General features: G+C 36.2%; 1 protein-coding gene across 8 annotated transcripts in view; it reads right to left on the bottom strand.

The window, feature by feature from the left end:
• LOC141431807 (neuroligin-4, Y-linked-like) overlaps nucleotides 1-23,114 on the bottom strand; it is a 263,652-nt gene that overhangs the window by 22,311 nt on the left and 218,227 nt on the right. For 3 of the 8 annotated variants that reach the window (XM_074093025.1, XM_074093004.1, XM_074093051.1), the window contains 2 exons: nucleotides 15,247-15,815; nucleotides 6,873-7,028 (listed from right to left, as the gene is read on the bottom strand). In XM_074093025.1, coding sequence (XP_073949126.1) covers nucleotides 6,873-7,028; nucleotides 15,247-15,700 — 610 coding nt within the window. In that variant the 5' untranslated portion in view covers nucleotides 15,701-15,815. Of the gene's footprint in view, nucleotides 1-6,872; nucleotides 7,029-15,246; nucleotides 15,816-18,207; nucleotides 18,279-19,025; nucleotides 19,185-19,377; nucleotides 19,645-21,164; nucleotides 21,357-22,369; nucleotides 22,588-23,114 lie in introns of those variants that run through there. The other 5 variants (XM_074093017.1, XM_074093010.1, XM_074093031.1 and 2 more) reach the window with 5 other exon arrangements.

The raw sequence follows: 23,114 nt of genomic DNA, 5'->3' as shown, positions 1-23,114 counted from the left end.
TGAATTAATTTATGGCGTTTATGATTCGGAAGTCAATAATGACCCAAGTATTGAATAACGGAGCGAGTTTTTTATATCAAAAGCTGGCAAACTAGCATGCCGGTCACCTGATGGTAAGTGATCACTGCCGCTCATGGACCCATTCGTACTGCAGCCAGCAACTGGTTACCAGACTCGCGCAACACGGAATAAAAAAAACTTTTTCATCACACTTGCTCGTCGATGACGTTATTCCATGCCTGTATACTAAAAGAAAGTAGCCTCAATTGTTCCCGCGGGAATATGGACTTACGTATAGTTTTCCTCCCCAAGGGAGTTTTGACTTTAGTTTTAAAAAATTAGTAGGTCATATTAAATATAATGACCCGGATAACTCACGTCTTAAATCGAGTTTAGCTCGACATGTTTCGGGCTAATCCGTAGCCCTTCGTCTTCGGAGCAACGCGACTCAGCGGCAGCTGCAACACGCGCACTGCGCGCCGCCGCTCTGCTCGCGCGACTACCCGACGAAACTGACACCGGCACACAACTACCCGCGTTTTCATCATCATTACAACTGTCAAATGTAGGGTAGCACACAACACTAACAACATCGCTCTGTAAAATGATGTATAGTGAGTCAAATTGATTCGCCGACGTATAAGCTAGCCCGTTACCTGTCGTCTGTGCTATTGGGGTTTACGGGGAAGTCGTCGAGTTTTATTAGAGATTCAAAACACTTCGTTGCCTTGTTGAATGATGTCCATATGCGTGAGGATGAACTGATGGTTAGCTTTGACGTTACTTCTCTTTTCACCAATGTGCCGGTAGACGAGACTTTAAAGATAATATCTGACCTATTATGTGTCACTGATTTACCTACCGCGTATATGGAGGGAATTGAGTTGTGTTTGAAGATATAGCATCAAGTCGATTTTCCGTCCTCATATGCAGCTCAGACAGTTGGTACGTTCGCCGAAGGATAAGGAGCCCCTGAGTGGCCCCGGGGTATATATGATTCCCTGTGCCTGTGGCAAGAGCTATATTGGAGAGACTGGACGAAACGTTTCCACAAGGGTATCGGAGCACATACGCAGTATGAGGAAACAGGACGACAAGGGGTCTGCTGTGGCCGAGCACTCAATGAACTCGGATTCGACGCACTATATCAGATTTGATAAGGTATCTGTACTTGCGAGAGAGAAATTTTTCATTCCGCGGAAAGTGCGTGAAGCCATCGAGATTAGTCGTCGGCCGAATTTCAACCGGGATAGTGGTTGGACGGTACCTCCGAGTTGGAAAACGGTGTTAAATACTCGTGCTGCGTCATCGGTGTGTGTGAACGTACCTTTACAGAGCGATGTTGTTAGTGTTGTGTGCTACCCTACATTTGACAGTTGTAATGATGATGAAAACGCGGGTAGTTGTGTGCCGGTGTCAGTTTCGTCGGGTAGTCGCGCGAGCAGAGCGGCGGCGCGCAGTGCGCGTGTTGCAGCAGCCGCTGAGTCGCGTTGCTCCGAAGACGAAGGGCTACGGATTAGCCCGAAACATGTCGAGCTAAACTCGATTTAAGACGTGAGTTATCCGGGTCATTATATTTAATATGAGTGAGTCTCACGGTAGTTTCATGTTCAAAATTAGTAGGTACGACATTTCAGACTAAAGAGGTTTCAAGTCAGCCAATGTTTTATTTACATCTTTAAAACTTAGATATAACCTCTTAACAAAAATTTGCCACGCTTCATGAAACTTCGTTATTTTTATATTTTAAATTAAATTTATATCAAATTGTTTTGCAATAATTTTTGTAAATATTTTTTTAGCATGTTGGAATAAATCTGGTCGTAAGACCATTCGAATTCTAAACTAAACACGGTTCTTAGCAATCTATGGTAGACGATTCGAAAAAAGTGACAATCAGGGGAGCTAACACGAAATTCGAAAATAGAAGTTCATATCGTTTTCCTGCCGCTAATATTATTTAATACGTGAGTGAGAGGGACGGTACGATACCAACATTACCAACTTCGACTTCATATTTTATTAAGTTGTTTTCTTAGCGTCTTGCTTTTGTTGAGCTGTGAAGTGTTTGGACACAAAATATTTTTTTTTTGCATTTTTTTTCTCGCAATGTGATGAATATCATTGTGTGTATCACGGGCCGTAAGGAGATTACAAACTCGGGTCATTAAAAGACTCTTCTAACTCTAGACTCATTAGTAGGTAATCCCTTTCTTACGCCCCTTTATGCACAATGTTTTTTTGTATGGACTTTGCATGGGAAACCAGTAGCATATTTAAACTAAAACGTCAGTACAGTCAAGTCAACTGTCATCAGTGTCACATCAGCCATGTTGCTTAGCTTGTGATTACGGCTCGCATACTTTCTAAGCTTACTTTGGGACTAGGTCAATTGGTGTGAATTGTCCCGTGATATTTATTTTATTTTTTATTTTCTTCGTTAATTTCTGTTATTTTCTTTTAGATTTCTATTTAATTTAGTCTTAATAGTTTTCTAAAGTAGTGACACGTGACCGTAAACATATGTTGTGAAAATGGCACCGAAAAGACGGTTTATAACATGTGAAATTTATGGAAATCGAACCAGTCGACAGAATCACGAAAAAATAATTTTTAAGGCAAAATTTCCTTTGGACGAGAACCGGTAAGTATTGCCATAGATCATTGACATCTATGTACCTTACGGCACTAGACTAGCTGTTAGGAACAAAACGCGCGGCGCATCAAGCGCTGGCGAAAATGGCCGAACATGCCCGAAGAAAGCTGATCTCGCCTGCATCAGCATTGGCGATTACGCCAGGGGCACATTTAGGGACGTGCAATAAAATTGTTTAGGAACCTACCTAAGTAGTAAAATTATTCGACCCTATTACTTTTCAAAATTGAATATGATTATTAAAGAAAATGCATTTTATAAAGTGAATGTTGTTAGTACCTAAGTAGTGAATTGTTCAGTCTACGTTTCTAAATTAAGTATAATAAATAAATATCATGGGACACTTGCCACCAATTATGATATTGTTTTATATTATTTGTACTTTTACGAATGTATAGGTATAGCAGTTTTTAGGGTTCCGTTGTCGAAAAGAAAAAAATCGGTCAAGTGCGAGTGCGAGCGACCCGCGCATGAAGGGTTCCACACCTCCTGTTTCAGTAGGTAATAGTTTTTTGTAAAAAATTCTAATACAAGCATTTTTGCTGGCGGTACTTTTTGACCCTGGTTACCAAAGTAGGTAGTCGTCAAGACGAATCAAATGAGACCAAAATCGATGCAGTCGTGTCGTTTTATTACAGTTCCTATGACGAACATCTAACTTCATCATCAGATCAGCTCTACGTCATAATAATATTGCATTGTCATCTGATTTATACATGCATGCAAAATATCCACTTCAAATTTAAGTTAAAATATTAATTCCACCTGAACAAACATAACTAGTTACATTACATTACAAGTTAATAAAAACATATCACCAAAATGTAAGCACTAGGTGCAAGTATTTTGAATAAAAAACAATTTTTAATTCTCATCCTCTTTGGCTGTCGCCCTCTCGGTGGCTGAATAGCGCTTCAGACTCATTCCATGCGCAGCAGCAGAAAAAAAAATTAGCTGTCAGTTTGGTTCATTCGCGGGAAATTCAGTGGACTTCGATGTTGTGTAATTAAATAATAAGAAGCTCGACTAGTGTAAATAAATTTTAAACTGTATTATAAACCTTTTAAATAGTGTTAATACTTAGTATGTTTTTTTTAGTGTAAAAAACAATAGGTAAACATAGTGATTATTTGGTGTGGATTTGGCGAGCGCTTTATCAAAGTTGCTGGCTTCATTGAAGTTTGTAGTAGGCGGGAAAGCATAAGAAAAATATTGGAATAAAATTAAATGTTAAAATATATTTAGAGAAAAAGTTTACTCTATTTCAGAATTATTATTCACCATTTTTGAGAAAAGCTTTATATTAGTCTCGGCTGGAATAGCAATTGCTGGCTTCGTATTATACTCAGCCAGCAGTTGCCTACTTCCAGGCCACGACAATAATCTACTATTAACGCTCTCATATAATTGTGTATCGGTTTATGAACCCTATCGTTTTCCTTGGTATATTTTATGCACAATTTGTTCTTAGAATTAGTAATGACGTGGCTGTGGTAGTTTATGAGCTGTTATGATTGAAATCATTTTAGTACACAATTTCCTAATAGAATATGTTACGGCTTCAATTATTCCTTTACTAACTCGGTTGTGTTTGATCTGTTATGTGTGTAATTTATGACCGTTCGAATTGTAATAGTACCTAGTTAATTAAGTATAGTCGAGCAAGTTACTATTTTTATGAGTACTTAAAAAAAGGCAACTCCGGAATTGGCGGCGGATTGTAAAAAAAAACAAGGGGCAGGGGAGATGGTGGTTGGTTCGTTGAGAAGTATGATGCAAGAAGAGCAAGTTTGGTTTTGATAAAGGGAAATTTTAATGAATGAATGATTGGTGATTTAAAAACAGATATCAGATTGTTATAAAAGTATATTGCAGCACAATTGTTGGAAATAATAAACCAGTCAACGAAAAGGAGTAAGGTTGTTTTAATACTATAACAATATATAGGTACTAAAAACATATAAAAAAATATTTAACTGGGGCTCCCTACAACAAACGTGTTTTTTTTGCCGATTTTTGGCCGTTTCAATAATCGCAACAGGTAGACGCTTGAAACATTCACAGAATATTTAGTTGTACATTCACTATAAAAAAAAAACAACAAACGTGTTTTTGCCGATTTTTTTGCCGCCGGAATTATCGCATATCGCGAGCTTGAAACATTCACAGAATATTTAGTTGTACATTCACTATAAAGATAACTAATTAACTTAATAGTACATTGTGTCTTAAGGGCGGTAAACAAGGAATTACGAACGAGAGTATTAAAAGCCTGAAGTCGAAGACTGAGGGCTTTAATGAGTCGATGTTCATAATTCTAGTACCGCCCGTACGACATACAATGTTTTTCATCACATTTGTGAGTAAAATTGTATATTTGTAAAAGAAAAACTAAGATTTTTCCAAAAATTGCCGATACCGCTGACTACGCTCTTGGCAGCGCCAGCCTCCGCGCCACCCCATCCCACGTATAGCATGTGCCCGACCTGCACGCGCCGCGCTGCAGCCCGCCATGCAGTATCAAACTCATTTACCGACCTTGGGCTTCATGACATGAAAATTAGTACGGGCAATGACTCATTTACCGACCACGGGCTTCATGACAAGAACATTAAGGTCGAGGGTTTTATTTGGGGGGTTGCAATCAAGGTAGCCTGCATGTTACGACACTGTTTACGAGCAAGTGTGATGAAAAATAAAATAAATAAGTACGTATTAAAGGGGATCTCCCATACAACAAACGTGATTTTTTTCGCATTGACCAGTTTATTGAAAATTTTGCCCGTACAAACTACGGGCTGCCGGCACGGAGACCTTTTTACCCAACTGTCCAAAAGAGGGTATATACAGTAGGCGACAGGCTAGAAACTTGTCACTATTGTACCGTTTTTGTCAAACTTAAAACCTAAAATTTATAAAATTGGCTCAGAAGCGGTAACGTTTCGTATGGTCTGCCTACCCCATTTGGGAATACAGGTGTGATGTTTATGTGTATTGTGTGTGTCCAAAAGAGGGTTATATTGAATATTATACCCGTGCGGAGGCGGGGCGGGGCGCGAGTTATTTTATACAGCGTTTATTTTTGATACTACCTCAAACTGTAACCAGACGAAGATTTAAGTCCTGTGAACCGATATCAAAACAAATTGTTAATTTAGAATTAACTACCAGAGCGTAATTAATTTTTGAAATATTTTCGAGCAACAATGTAATGTTTACAATAACTTGATACGAGAGAGAAGCGTTCTGTGACAACTGTCACGTCAACAAGTACGCCGTTTTGAATAAAAACAAAGTATATCGCCTAGTGATACATTGCGTGCTTATTAATTTTGTAAGAAATATAATAAGTCATTTTTTGTACTAAAACATAATAAGACGTGATTATTAGGGCCTTCAATAACTACCCTTAACGTTTGAGGTAGTATCAAAAATACACGCTGTATAATTTGTCTAGCAAAATATTCACTTCAAATAATTGATATGGCAAAACACAGTTGGTTGATGGTTTGAATACGCAATTCGACCCGCTAGATGGCGCTGTTATTGGTATGATAACACAATTTTAATGTACCTAGGTGTTTTTTCGGGCAGGACAACGTCTGCCGGGTCCGCTAGATTTCTATAAAAAAACAGTAGCTTTGTATAAAAAACAGTTACTGACAACAAAAAAAATGCAAAAAAAGAGATTAATTAAATCAAATGCTGTTGATGCAACCATTTCATCTGTTTGAACACAATAATTTTAAAATGTTATTAGATACTTACCCATTATTTATTATTATCTTATTATCTTGTGTTCTGTTATTTTTATTTATTTTTATGTACAATAAAGAGTTTGACAATAAAATGCAATACAATACAATATTTTGAAAAATATATTGTTTTAAGTACATAATGTTTTGGTGAATGAGTTCACATTTGCCATTTTTCAGCGAGGTCAAATTAGCAAGAAAAAACCTTCGTTTACCAAAAATTCATATGATTTGCTTAAAAAAATCTAGACTCATTACCTAACGGAAGACTTTTCATGTTTTTAAATTTACACCGCATTTGTATAAATAAACTGTAACGCTGTAAATTTTCATTGGTTTATAAATAAATATATACTTAACTAATTTTTTTTTTATACGACTTTATGGAAAACGAGCAAGTGGGTCTCCTGATGGTAAGAGATCACCACCGCCAAATAAAATAAATGTTTCCGTCTTGTTACCTAGAATGCCGAGGCGGTAGTTGATAGTGACCACGACAAGCCCCGCGTGCGACGCCAACACGGACCCGTCGTAGGCGTTGCCGGAACTCCACTCGTAGCTCTCGCCGTGCACGAACACCAGTACAGGGTACCGGGCCACAGCGTCACGTACGCCTGCTGCAATGTCACGATGGTTAAAAAATGTATTTACCTGAATGAAAAAAATACCAGGCGTCTTATAATTAACCAAGAATATCAAGATCAGACGGTTGATTGCTTCAACTAAACACCCCTGAAAAGTCACGGATTAGACGCCAAAGTACTTTTTAAACATCGAACAATGTATGGACACCTTTGTCAATTTGGCAATTCTGAAAAATATTTACCGAAATTTTTAGTCTAGCTAACTGAAACACGTTCCTGAATATTCCGGATTAAATTTAAAACACCTCGTTTAATTTTTCGCGGTATTCCAAATATCTTATTCGTTACATTATTCTCGCTTGACGCTTACTACAACCCCTTACTATTGAGTTACAAATAAACGCACACAGCAATAAAACAGATCCTCGCGGCCTCGTTCCAATCGTAAAACTTACAGGAAGTAATCTACCTACATAGCACCAACCAATACCATTAATCAGACTAGTATTTTGCATAAACACCTTACTTAATTTTATCGAATTAGTTTCACGCAGGCATAAATTAAACTTCAAATATGTAGTGGTCATATAGTGAGTTAACAATAAAATATAAAAACCACACAAAAACAAAACTTGTATCGTTTCCCTCAAGTACTATTAAGGCGGCTATTAGAAAACTAATATGTTCTTTCGCAAGTACGCACTAACAGAAGGACTATCGACTTCGCAAAGTAATATCGATATATTATTTTTATGAGCGCTGGCCGGAGAACTGGTAATAAAGGGGGAGCCACAAACGGGTGACTATATTTTATGGAGCTGATGAACTTTAATGCTGTCCTACTTAAACCAACACAAATTCAAATTATAACAAAGAGCGTTTTCATTGTTCACGAAGCTAATTTTAAGTAAAAATATGAATAAAAAATGTTTGAGAAAATAACATAATATCAAATAATACCAAATATGGAAATTAAAGCTGTCACTTACGTAGAACTTTCATGACAAGTATCAGCAATTGAAAATATACTTAGCGGCATAAAATTTGGTCCACTCTAATTAGAAAATTGCATATTACTGCATTATATTCAAGGGCCAAATTTTTTGCAGCTCAGTATAATTATAAAAAGTTCATACAAATTCGTTACCTACATAGGTTTTTAAATAAAAGCGTACCTTAACTATTCTTTCGAACATTCTAATATTAGTATTCATAAAAGGTCCAACTTTTTGATAAAATTATCTATACTTATATTATATGTATCTTCATGTACTTATTATAAGTTATCTGTAATAGATTTTGACAACTAAGATGTTGACTACTGCCTGTTGTCCACCTTCCATTGCAAGCGGAATAGATTCCGCACGAAGTTCGTTTAACTCGCAATGGGGAAACTGCTTAAATGTTCTTCCACTGATTAAGAAGTCAAAATTCTTTCCCTGGGTTTCCGCCCATTACCTTTTTTTACGGAAGGTGGGTTTTAAGGTCTTGATTTCGACATGGCATGTGATCTGCACAGCCTCAACTTCATCCTGTCATTCTGTATTCTTAATATGTAACTCCATTCCGTAACGCACACTAATCGACGTCGTAACGGCACTGTCTGTTCTCAGCATGTTCTCAACACTCTCTAAGGCTGCGTCGTCTGTCAGTCAGAAAGTAAATCACAAGACTGTCTTGTCTACCTTATACTAAGATTGCTCGGTGCTCATGAAGACCTAGACATATTTGGTTCAAGACTTAATGTTTTTGTCAGCAAATTACGGATTGTCCTCAGTTCAGTTGTGTGAGGATTCTAAGTAAAATATAATAAATTATGTTTGTTAACTAAATGCATGTATAGTTTCTCTTGTATTTATGTAAATATTGATACTTTTCTTTTCTTTTCTTTAAGTTTTAATTGTATCACTCTTTTCATTATGTGTACACATAGTTTGAATTGTAAATGATCTCTTGCCTTAATTATTCTCATTACTGTACCGCATGTTTACAATTTGTTTTGTGTGCCAAAGTTAATAAATAAATAAAATAAATAAATAATAAATTAGAATATTGTGATTCTCGTGCGTAAACGGGGCTTAAGTCAGAATAATATTCCCAAAGCAATATGCGATTTGATTAAAAATCAAACCCGACACGCGGCAATCGTGGATTACGCGAATAACGAAACTTATTGGTGCGCAAGCTTAACCATATACATCTGCATGCCATTCGAGCTCGTTTATCGGTTGAGAACAATAAAAAGTATAGCAATCGTTCGGATTCAGCGTGAATTTCCAATCCTCCAGCATTCGAGATATCCCGCCCCTCCTTATCTGAAGCATGATGGATCGGGAAGAAACGGATAAATCAAGTTTTTTGTTCCCACGCTTATGGCGGGGAAGGTTTTAAGTAACAAGCATGAGCGTTTATATTGTTTTTAGGGTTCCGTAGCCAAAATGGCAAAAACGGAACCCTTATAGTTTCACCATGTCTGTCTGTCTGTGTGACCGTCCACGACTTTGCTCATGGTCGACTATCAATGCTAGAAAGATGTAATTTTGCACGAATATATAATGTAAGCTATGCCAACAAGATGACACAATAATAAATTAAAAAAAAAATTTTTTTACAGTACCTCCCATAGTCGTAAAGTGGGGGTAATGTTTTTTTTCTCATCCAACCTTGTAGTGTGGAGTTTGTTTGCAAAATATTCAACTCTAAAGTGCAAATTTTCATTAAAATCGAGCGTCTCCACCTTTGAAAAAATTCAGGATGGTAGTTTTCTTGAGAATTATTAGTAGTATAAGTAGCAGCCTAAGGTATGAAATCCGTACAAAATTACTTAATTTTTGCGTAATGGCTACGGAACCCTATTTCGGGCGTGTCCGAAACGCTCTTGGCCGGTTTTTATATTATTATTGCATAATAAGCATGTCTCTAACTGAAAGCTCGAAATAAAATGATAAGTAAGCTCCCGGCATCGCATACTTTGTAACAAATAATTATTTTCTGACTACGTTCAGATCCTAACCTTACTCAGTTGTTGTATTCCATTAACACTCTCATTGATGTATATTAAACATTGTGACAAACTTAAAGAAACTGAATTACCTTTAGCTTGAAACGACCATATTATTATTATTTTTTGTACGTCTTTTTTGTGTTTTTATGCCTTTTTTTCGTTTTTTTTTTGTTTTTCAATTTTACAGTGCATTGGTTTTTACTGTAATTTTTAATTAACATGTAAATAAACAAATTTTATATAGCTTTCTTAGCACTAAACTGAAACCTAAACTTGTGGTGTGGTGTGGTATTGCTTATACACTATAAGACATTATAATGATAGAGCAAGAGCACTAGGTAATTGTATAAAAAGTTTAAACCAGAACTTATTTCCGTTCCGTACTCATCGTAAACAGTTCCGTTTTGTGTCGATCGCTTCAGCTTCAGTCATACTTGCACAAATTCAAACGGGGTTAACAATAGAAAATGATACTTCATTGATTATTTAAATTGGTATAACTGGTATTAAAATATTTTGAGATCGTAAGACACCAACATGTGAGCATAAATAATTTGTACCACACCACCACAAAAAAGCTATCTCCCATAAGCACTGCTCAGCGAATAATGCCGGGTATCCGTATATGTACAAGGAGATCTGCACAGTAATGAATGACTGAAGACAACGAATCAGTTTTCTTTTACATTATAATGCGCCTAACAGAAATATACGGCATTTAGAACAGAATTTAGAAAATGGCGAAACGGAATCCTTGGAGAAATCAAATTTCAATGAAGATGGAAATTGTTAAAACATGAGCACAGAATAACTAATAGTACTACCGTACAGAAGGGACTCTCTCGAACAAAAGTCAAGTTTAGGTATAAATCGTTGCCTACTCTTACGACTTGCACGCGAAATTGAAACTTATCATGTTACACGAGCGTTCATATTCCGTAGGGCACCGTTGACTCGAAACCGGTTTGGCGCCAAGAGCACAGGGTTCCCACTCGCCTATGAATAAAGATAACAGTGGGTACTAATATGAATTCAATAAGCTACCTTTAATAAATAAGTAAATAAACTTCAACGGCTAAGGCTACAAAACAACAATATTTTATCAGCAACAGCAACCATTTGGTAGTAGGTACCTCTTTGTTCAATCTTGTATGATATTTTTGTTTAGTTTGTTTTAAGTTGGCTTGACAAAGTGCCTACTTACTTATATACAAACATTTGAGCAAACTTATTTACTTAGGCAATTGTAATTTGTTTTAAAATGGGTCTAAAGCGTTTACTTTTAGGTGAATTAAACGGTATTCAATCAATAAGGAATCGACTTTGATTGTAACAATACGAAAATCTACTAGATAAGTACCTACCTGTCGCAAAACTATATTCCTTTAGATGCCCTAAAATCATTGTAATATCTAACAAACAATCTTGTTCTCATTATGTAGGAGTAGTAGGTGCACTCTTACATTACAGAGTATTTATGTGATGGTTTAAATTAAATGCAAGAAAATGACTTCTTACCTTTCAATACCTATCTTTCGGAAGGTTGAAAAATGATAATTCCGATTCTTTTATCTTCTTTTTATTTATACAGCCGTAAACAATTTCGAAGTCATAGTTTGCAAAAAAAATAAGTCGGTAGGTACCTACACAAATCACGCGCGACGCGTCCAGCATGCGAGCTAAGCGGCAACCCACTGCCGTGCACCCAATGGTTGGGTGCGCCGGTCGAACGTACCTAAACTGCGGAGTGTCCAACCCCTGAGTCATGTAGTGAAATTTAGACATCAGACATATTATAGGGTTGGTAGGAGGTAGGATCTGTTTGCTTTATGTATAGCTTTGCTCTTATATGTACCAACCATTCCTGTCTTATACTCGTAATGGAGAGAAAACGATAAATGCCTGTGTCAACCAACGTGCGTGAAATCCGTATAATAATAGTACATTGCTGCCTGCATTCGAGATACATTCAGAACTCTTATAGTAACTAACATTACATACATTTGCTTTAAATTTGTGTGTCTGATATCGAGGCATTTGGCCAAACTAAAAGACGTTTTAGCTACCTATGCAATTTAATACGCCGTGGTTATGTGTACCATACTTTAGAAGAGTACTTTACAATAAAAATACAGTGGTGGTAAAAATGGACACTAACAAAATCAGTTAGGTCATAGGTGTAAAATGAAGAGGAATCGCCACTGCTAAACCTAAAATTAATATACATAAATCAGCAATTAAAATCAATTTAAGGTATGTTTATACTCTACAATTTTCTATCCTAAATATTCTCACTCAGTAAATTAAAAGGAAATCGTTATTGGCGGGGGTAAAACGAAGTAAGTATTTATCTCCCAAATTCCCATGTAAATTGGCACATTTTTTAATAAAATACATTTTTTCATTCCGTCCTCTCCGCATTCAAATTCTTCCGTCCGGCTCCCGCAACAGCAAAATGAATGCGATGTCCCTCGGCAAGGACGTTACTCTTTTAGAAGTTACCTCAGCTGAGCGTTTCGCCCTTTTAGTTGAAATTATAAATCAAGCTTTTTGTCAAATGTTTCAGTTTAAATGTCCGGGAATGTTGAAACGCTTTTTTGTTTCATTTTGTTGTCACAGACTTTACCCACTCTTGTATCTGCCGCTATTTTGCAGTGTTGAAACATTAATAGTGGTAACCTGTTTAAAATAGAGCATTTTCGAAATTAAGAATTATTTATACTGTGCATGGAACTACAATCGCATGGGAATTGGTTTCAAATGACAGAACGTTGTAAATGCATCCTTCGAGAATTCATGACCGAGTTAAATACTACACTAAAGCGAGCGTAACAGTCAAGCGTGAGTCGAACTTAGGGAAAAAATTAAAACTAACGGGTAGTCAGTTTGATTTTTTGAGATCTCGGTGCGCGAATCCGACTCATTTGTGTTTTTAACGACAAATATCTAAACATATGCGACGGACTTAAGGTGGACAAAATGTTTACCTTTCATTAATTAGTGTTTGACTAGGGCCTAGTTATTTACTATTAATCATCTGTTATACTTAGTTTATTTTTATATTGCTGTAGATATCTATATCAATATATTTGTTTTAACTGTGTATCGTATGAATGCATAGTTTTGCGTATTTTGTTATTGAAATCTATTATTTACTAATTTTTGTTATAAAAGGTTGCCCGGAAGTGATTGCTCTGAAGTGATGAAACCACCTATTGCTTACCTTACGTTACTTACCTTTTAACTATCTATACCTTACTTTTAAGATAATTTATTTTTATAACAAATCAAAATAACTTAACAAACCAAAATTTTACAAAACAAAATTACAAATAAAAATACCCTGGAGATCGCCCACTTGGGGCATCGTCCCCAGGACGGAGGCCGCATTGCCCCTCTGCACCGCCAAACTTAGGCGCTGGGCAAAGAAGGTACCAGCCCTATGGTCGCCTGAGACGCCGAAGAGCTTGTTCGACACTTCTTTTACAAACTTTTTTGTGTCGGACGACCATGGGCCCAAAGTTTCTATTGCAAGTGCCGCAAATATGTAGTTGTTCGAAAGAAATGCATATTTTCGACACTTAATAGTTTGGGCTTGCTCTGCGGCGGACCCAGGCTTCCGTGCAGAACCGTTAACGTGACCATCGGGCCTCTTTCCGTCGGTGGTAGAGAGACCCGAAGGTTCCAATGTCGTGAGCACAGAGGCAGTGGAGAGAGCCCGGCGGATGATGTCGTTAAGAGTGGCGTGCCTAAAAAAGCGACCCACACTCTGGTGACAAAAAGGCCATGTCGACCCAAAGTGTCCACTGTCTGACCGCAGCGGCAACAAAGGTGTGTTTAACAAATTTTAATGCCCAAGCGAAGACAGATTGCAATTCGTAGTGAAGAGGGATCCAAAATGGTTCCTAGGGTACGGGAGGGGATTGCGTGCAGCCAGTGACCTGATTCCCGTTCGGATACCGCCAATATTCTGGCTCGTTCACTCGGGTCAGAGCAAACCTCCAGTAGCCGTTTGTGATTCATTTTAATATTAATCGTATCCCAAGCGGCTTGGCTGGATTTCTCTGACGGCAAACACTCACCTAGATTACAATTCCTCCAAGCTGTTTCTGCATCCTTTAAACACGACACCTGAACATCAGAGGCTGAGGTAAGTCTAAGAATACCGCTGATGATAGTGAGCGTGCTATTAAAGGAAGACAGATAGGCAGGGAGTGCCAGGCTACTGGTTGACCGGATTCCTAGGCCTCCAAATTTAACAGGCAAGATTGCTTGGTCCCAGCTGGAGGGAGTAAAGGTTAAATTTGTAATTTTGCTCACTGTTTCTTTTAAAATTTGATCGAAGTGATTGTAGGAAATTTCCAAACAACGAAGCAAATATATACATTTTGGGGAAAAAAGGCAGAGACGTAAGATATGCATAGCCGGCTGATTTCATAAAGCAAATTTGACGTATTTTGGAATTGTTCTATTTTAGCATTTAAGGTCGAAGGTATTGAATCGTCAAAAATAGGTCCTCCGAGAAGCGTAAGGGTGTCACGGAATAAAACTGAAATATTACAAGTGAGATTATTTACGCTGTCTATTATATTAGTTTGAAGGGTAGGAGAAATACTCTCATTTATGAAAATCTCGCACTTATTGGTGTTAAGCGTAAGGCCGATCTCTGAGAAACGTTTAATAATGGAATCGAGGTCAGCCTTAACTGAGGCGGCTGTTCCTCCAATAGTGCCATCATCTAAATACCACATGTTTAATTCTGACTGAAGCTGAGTGATTATAGGGTGAATCGTCAAACTAAAAATTACTGGGCCCAACGGATCCCCCTATTGGCATCCTACACAAGATAAAATTTCATCATTAGCTTTGAAGGCGAGCCATAACATTGATACATGTATCCATGGCATATATTTCAGGAAGCTCAAGCTGTATTTGTGTTAAAAGTGCACGCCTGTCTATAGAATTGCAAGCATTTTTGACGTCTATTTTAACCAATACTTCAAAATTTTGTCTACCTAGAAAAGCCCGGGTTGCGTGTACTGCTCCTTCACAACCCCCTTTGAGACCAAAACCAAGTTGAATTGGACTAAATTTGACCTTTATTTTCAATTATCTACCAATTGATTTGTTTTCTGTATTGCTATTTTCACATTACACTATTTTCACGTTTAGTATATGATAATAAGTCGTAAAAATAGGTTAAGTAAGATTATAAACTATAATTTAAAGTAAGTAAAAATATAATACCTTGGGCTGGTGCGTAGATATTTAGATACAAGCAATCTTCTGCTTGGTTCGTTAGAAAAGGAAGAATCCGTTTCAAATATTCCAGTCTTCCTTTCGATATTCGCTTTAAAACTGCTGTTTCGTTTCTTATGTCAGGAAGCACTTGAGGGCACACTGGACTGAACTCTTCAGCTATCTTAACGCCTGACCATTGGGCTCCAGATACGGGTGGCATAAACCTTAGTGAGCCGACCGGTGAAGATGCGTATGGAATTCCCCTGAATACTTCAACTGGTTCTAAAAACCGTGATTCCGGTGTAACTATGAATCCTCTTATGTCACCGTACTTTGTTCGTACCACTCTTGAGCTGATTAATGGTTGAGGTGACTTCGAATCCATTGTCGTTTCTCCTTTGACTAGTCTTGTGGTCAGCACGGGAAACGAGACAAAATACAATATAATCAACAATAACATTTTTCCGCCTCGAACGCCTCCGTTTTAGATACTATATGCGTATGCGAAAAACCAATGTTATGAGTCGACCATTGTATAGCTCCAAGCGAGATTCTCGACACGAACGCCGACTTATCTGCAACAAAAATGAAAATAAACCTTATAGGTTAATTTAATATATGAAAAAACGAATGTTTGTTCTCGGGTCTTTTATGTTTAATATTGTATTTAAGTATGATATATTTAGTTAAGGTTTCTTAGGTAAGTTTTCTTTGTCTTTTTCTTTAATTTAATCTGTATTTAATAATAAATTCTATATGTTTAATTTTAAGTATGTATTTATCTATATAAGTATGTTTATCCGTTGCCCAGTATCTATAGTACAAGTATAGCTCTGAACATGCTTAAAGATATGTACCTACATGATTAACCCAAAGCATATTTCAATATTTTCTGCTATAAATTACTTCATTCCACACATAATAATTACTTATATCTACCTTATCTTAAATTTTGGGAACAGTTCAGCTGATAAACATACTATCTGCGCATGCTTACATTAAGTTAGTGTTGGTTATCTTTATTTTAGTTATGGTTATCTCAAATGAAATATACCTAAACATGTCACGTACACGGACAAAGCCTAGCAATTCTTTACTTCAGTAATAAAAAAGTGTCGAAACTATTTCCTTTTAGAGTAATCGATTGTTTCAGAAAAAAAATATGGATTAGTGGGTTAACAGATATAGTATAGCTAGTCACTAGATATAACACTGTAAGGCACAAGACGATGTCGCTTGCGGTGCGAGTGTCGTGTGGATGCGCGGGTGCGGGAGTCTGTCTCGCGCAGTCTCGCTATGGCGGCTTTAAAGCGACTCGACTGGTCCGCGGTTGGCGCGGCTCGTAAGAGAGCGGGGCGCGGGAGGTGAAGAGGGACAGCGTACTAAAGTACAATTCAATAGAATCTGACAATTTTCTACATATTTAAGACACCCTATCGTGGGCACACTTGATTATATATGTCCCTGTTGTTGCAATTATCATCTAAATGGAATCAAAAAAGAATAATAGTCACATCACAAAGCCTTAGGCAGCCCGGTGTTTATATTAGTAGGCTGGAAGTGTCTACAGGATTGTCAGATTCTATTGAATTGGAGTTTACGCTGACACCACACTCTTACTAGCAAGTATTCTTGCTGGTCGGCGCGCGCGAGAGGCCCACTCGGGCAAGACACGACTAGGTACTTGAATACGGTTTGCTATAATACTTTTTTGATATTTCTCTGAAAGAAAATGGTCGATTAAAAGTATACCTATATTTAGAACTGACTTCAATATGAATTTCGATTTTACTCATTAGGTTTTTTAATTAGATAGAATCGACAAATTAGCTTACATTTGATACCCACATTGTAACAATGCAAAATATTTCTTTTAATTTCTCACATACGTTGACAACAGATACGTCTGTGCGGCAAGAACCATTAGATACAAATTTGAGCATTACTCGTAGAACCTACGTCATTAGTTTTATTTGAGAGCGGTTATATGATTATGTATGTATGTAAACACTTGATTGTACATAAAACACAAAAATAAGACCAAAAAACCACAAACAAAAAGCGTTGGGTTGTACCTACTTAGACTTAGGGTGACATGAACAAAGTGCAATGATGAAATAAATGAAAATAAATGAGTACAAAGGCGAACTTATCCCTGAAAGGGATCTTTCAAGCTTGTTTTCTTTAAGAATAAGTAAACAGTTTGAATCGCGTTAACATTTTGTGTTTGTAATAGTTGGACCTATCATTTATGTGGAAGTGGAGGAGGGTGGGCTCTGCAAGATCTTGAATATGTGTCACACACAAACGCAGCCACGGGCACGTGTGGTAGCGGAACAGCAAGGCAAAAATGTTGGGGTCAATTAGTACCCTGCATATTATCTTAACACGCAAAAATACAAGTTGTGATATATAAAAATACTCGTACGCTTATACCTAAATATGTAAAAGAGTATTTTTGTTGCTAAGCTGATGATTACTATGATACAGCTGAAAGTGATTATTAAAACAAGATTAAAACGTAAAGTTGTAGTGCCTGATGTTTAGAAGGTGTTTTGAAATAATACTCCGATCGTATTAAATGCACGTTAATAAAAATATTAATAAGTTTATGTTATAACTTCATTTGAGTACAATCTTTTTCGCTGAAATTACTTGCATTGTTATCAAACCGACATATAAACCAAATTTCAAGCCTATCTGTCCACTGGAAGGGGATCAAAATTGACATGCAAGATTGAATAAAACAAAGAACTAGGTACTCGTGCGAAGTGAAGTTATAAAATAAATAAAAATTAAATCTTATAAAAAATTAAACAAAAGTTGATTCTCACATAAGACAACTAGCTTCAACCAATCAATTTTGGTAACAAATTAAATTTTATTTTCTTTGAGACCTGAATTATACAGTCACGCAACATAATTAATATCACATTAAGAAAATCTCCATTCGATATAATACGTAACCTTTTACCACTTCATTCACACGGAATCTTCGTGAGTTTCCTGAAAATGCCGTGTAATCAGTATGAGAGCCGATTTAAAAATGTCCGTACTGCTCAGAAAGCGTTCGGGAACTACCAGCATATAAATCATATAAATGATACGAAAATTAATCTTGTGACGAATTTTGGTTCATACCGACCTTTAATGAAGAATCGCTGGCCTGGCTAGCATTTATTATATAATAAATACAGAATTACATCGTCAAGTAGAAAAGTATAGTGAAGAGATGTTTGATTTTCTTTTCATTGTCTAGTTTACGAATAAAGGGTGTATTTTAGTAGAACTAAAGACGAAAGAATTCAAATTATACGATTATATGTCTGGAATAAGTCGGATTGGTTAAAATTTGTAATTGAGCCGTAATATTTTTAGTTATCATAGAATCACATCTCAGAAGAGCTTGAATAATAATATGTACACGATTTTATTTTTATCCTTATCCGTCGTGCTTTCTTTAATGTCTACCATTGATTTAGAAAATACGTCTACGTACATTTATCTTCTTGTTTACATTACTTCTTGTTCTACTGGAATACGCCCATAAAATGGTAGATAAGGATTTGATGTTATTTATTGAACACGAATGGTTGCAGTTGTGTTTTCAAGTAGAAAATTCTATTAAGTTAGCATTTTATGTGGTCCCATTACTTAAGTCCTGTACTTATTTTCAGAATTCTGTTTATAACTTGAAGTTAAAAAACGTGTACGTACAAGTATGTATTCGCACGCTTTAGAATTGTAGACTAAAAATACATGTGTACAAAATACCAAATACTTACATGCATCATGATCACGGCTAGACGTCATGAATGCATGAACGGGCAGACGTTATCATGATACTCGTACATGCCACTGCATCGCAATATTGGGAGCTCATTGCTAATCACGGTTTACACAGTGCGTCAGGTAAGGTAACACTTAGTTTGCCCCCATATTATCCGTACCTAAGACAATGAAATGGCCATCTGCAGCATCGACGCTGCGCCTTCATCTGGTTTTCACGTCACTCACGACGACTTACTAATCGAAAGTTTCAACATCTCTTTTATTTTATTTAGATTATAAATACATTCTAAATTGAATCGAACTTGTGTTTAATTCTATTAAATTATATTCTAATTTATTTTTCACCTCACTAGCTTGAAAAAGCTGTTTTTATCCTTCGAAATCTGCGTGGAAAGACGCTTTTTATCCTCTTGGCTGGAAAGAATTTTTAAAATTTGAACGTTATCGTGAACTGGTGCCGCCTTGAAAATAAATATCGACCACTTACTTTCACAATCTCGTATCTGGCCACAATATTATAGTGTTGATTTTTTGTATGAGTACATTTCGGGTAGATAAGAGGTTGAGGATACGACCGTTGAATATTGACGTGTTCACAAAGAAAGTTCTTCATACATTGTTGAATTAATATTTAAATCTGTTAATTAATCTGTTATTTTATTCTTATTACTAAACATTTATTTAGTAATAGTAAAGCTCATTTCAGTTTTCTGAAATTATTCCAAATGCGACTATAATTACAAAGAAAATACAGAACAAACAAGAAGAAAATAGGATATCAAATGATGAAAAGAGATTCGGAAACACACCAGAGAAAAAAAAGCACAATGACACGTTCTAAAACGTGGTTTGTCATTATTTCATTAATATAAATGCGTTAGTGTTTTCATTATTGTTATTAGATAAGTATTGTTGTTATTTATTAATACAAAAAAAATAGATAACATCTATTTACATTTTGTTCTATTACATAATAAGCCTCATTTACTTTTCATCACCCGAGACGGGTCAATCACGGGTCAGATTTATGTAACAAAGAAAACCTTTCTTCCAGCGTTATTTTTAGATGGCGCGACCTATACTTATATTATATATTCCGCAACAAGCGTAATCAAGTTTATCTAAATAACAGTGAATTATTGAAAAGAAAACACAGTAACTATACGACATCAATACCAACATAAAATACAAAGTTTACTCGCGTATTCAATCAAACTAAACAACATAATAATAAAAGTAACTGCTAGCTGTTTAACTGTTACCAGACTTTTTACACGACTACCCGAAGGAGGGTTATTTTACTGTGTTTTTTGTATAATTCTTATAGTCACGACATCCGTTCTAATATATATCAATAGCTGTTGCCCGCGACTCCGTTCGCGTAGAAGTATGAAAAATAGAGTAAGCACGTCCTATTTTGAGACGTGCCGCATAAGAACAAAAAATTTCATTAAAATCGGTCAAGCTGTTTTGGAGGAGTTTGGTTACAAACGCTGTGATACGAGAATTTTATACACAGTAAATATGACAAGATTGTGACCGGTATATCTTTTATTTTTTAAATGGCACACATTAAAAAAGTACTGGTTGAAAAGCATGATCTTTTACGTACAGTACTCTGTAAAAAGAAAAAGAAAAACTTGTCAGTTTCCCGCCAAAAGCACATTTTCCAAAATGAGACCCGCGTATGCTACACGATACGAAGCAGTATTCCTCTGTTTACATCCGAAAGGACCCTAAATAATTTCACAATATAATTTGTACAAATTTGAATCTTATCTGCTTGCAATACAAGTCCGCAAGTCGTCATTTGAATTTACTCACTTCCACCTTATTTTGTGGGGTATTTTTTGATAAAGTGAATATTTATCCATTTTACAACTTGAAGTATGCTTAAAGGGATGAGAAAGGATAATAGCGAATGGCGACATTGCCTACGCATGAGACTGGACGAACGCTCGCGAATGACAATGGTTGTACCTACATACGTAATTACGCATGCATGGTATCCTTTCATCATCACCATTTACCCAGCCGATGCTTCTCAAAACAGGGTTTTGGCCTTTTTCACTTGTTTACTGGTTCACTGGATGCCTTAAAAATGACGAAAATTTATAAAAAGGCATTGTTACCTTCCGCTAAGAAGATGTTACCAAGGCTGGATGTTGTTTCATGGATTTTACAAAAAAGATAATGATTCTAAACACCGAAGTCGGGTTTGTACTGCGTGGAAGGCCGAAAGTTGCATCGATGTTTTGGATTGGCCCACACAATCACCCGATGCCAATCCAATAGAAAATGTATGGGCGTGTATGAATCTGAAACTACGAGGAAAAAATACTGTTAGCGTTAATGATCTATCTCGAGAACTGAAGTCCATATGGAGGTCACGCTCCTATCATATATAGTGTATTAGAAGAAAAAAGATGTAGAAGTGCGAAAGTAAACTATTTCCGTACGAGTAATACAATAAATGCAAGTAATACACAAGAACCGCTTTTATTTTTTTTATTTTTTTGTCATAGTTATTACATACACTTACTGTAGGTACATATCCACTCACCAAACTGATATTACAGTTTGTTGGCGAGAACGCACTTGTTAAAATTTAATTATATGCAACTACCTATTTGTTTAAACATGCATGCAAATACAAAAACGAAATAAAAGGGTAATAAAAGGATAATGAAAGGGTATGAAGATAATTTTAGATCCTAAGAAAGATTCAGGCTACTTTTTTATCACGGAAAATTGCGTAGTTCCCGCGAGATAGCGATAAACGAATCCTTGATAGACAAAGTCGCGGGAAAATTAGTTAATTTAAATTATCATACTAATATCATAAATACGAAAGTTTGAGTCTGTTTGTCTGTTTGTTATCTTATTACGCCTAAACCGCTGAACCGATTTAGATGAAATTCGGTATACAGATAAATTATTAAAAATCGGGTAGGAACTAGTTTTTTTTTCACGTTTATTACAATTTCCTGGTTAAGACGCGTTTAAGCGGGTTCTACTGCAGTTTATTATAAATTCAATTATTTGATATATTCATCGATAAGTCTCTTCGATCTTTATTCTTCGATAGTCTGACAAAACTCTAAAAAGACTATTTATTTGCCTATCAGAATGATGAATTTAAATGTTTTAAAATTAAGAAATCTATTGAATTAAACTATTTTCTTATTTACATAACGAATACAGATAATAGGTAAGAACTTATAAGTTTTTTTTTACATTATTTGATTACCATTTCAAACATTCGCCAAGCAATGGCATGTATGTAGACATAATCCAAATTCGCAGTGCAGACATTTCAATCGAACTAAACACATACCTTTTTTTTTAGTAGCATGTACCTTCATGTCAAAGTCGTTGAATATGTCGATGATCAAATTTGATAATCATTTGGAATAGAGTGGCTGAGCCGGCGTCGCTTCTCAAACATAAGGCTCGATTTAAGCTCTGTCCACAATGTTATCTTTCTTTTTATCAGCATACTCAAGTAAAAACTAGTTATATAAAATCAGACAAATCGCGACAGGCGTTGTTTCCCTGAAACATACTAAATATTGTAATATACTAGTTGAACTTAAAACACTTAACATGGTATGGTTGTTTTACTAAGTTGTTACGAAAATAGTTTCGAATGCTTGCTTTTATTTACAGTTATAGGTACTCAGCACAGCTAAGCTACGGAAAAGAAAAAGATTATTACGGATTGAACAATAGTTTAGAGAAAAACATTTCAAACAGAAATCTGAAACTTCTCAAATCTTCTAAAGTAAATATTTGAATTAAACATCTAGATATTTAAGTTGTGCATTTTAAATGCATCCCTTGAATGATTTATGTTACTCGTACATGTATACATACAGAAGAGGAATATTTGTGGCTCCTACCAAACACAGACCATTGTATAAAGCGACTTTTTCGTTGTGTAACAATAAAAAATAACGGTGAAGCAAAAATCGGAAATTCATCGCTTCGCCTCGGCGATTAATAAAGCGGCGGTGGAAAGTGGCCCATTTCACCCGAGGTATTTCTGGCGCTCGAACAAAGTGAGAGCGCCAATAGTTCGA

Source organism: Choristoneura fumiferana, chromosome Z (genome assembly GCF_025370935.1).
Source record: "Choristoneura fumiferana chromosome Z, NRCan_CFum_1, whole genome shotgun sequence".
In the NCBI taxonomy this organism is placed as follows: Eukaryota; Metazoa; Arthropoda; class Insecta; order Lepidoptera; family Tortricidae; genus Choristoneura; species Choristoneura fumiferana.
Note: the sequence above shows the minus strand (reverse complement) of the source record. Positions and strands in the feature narration are given on the sequence as shown.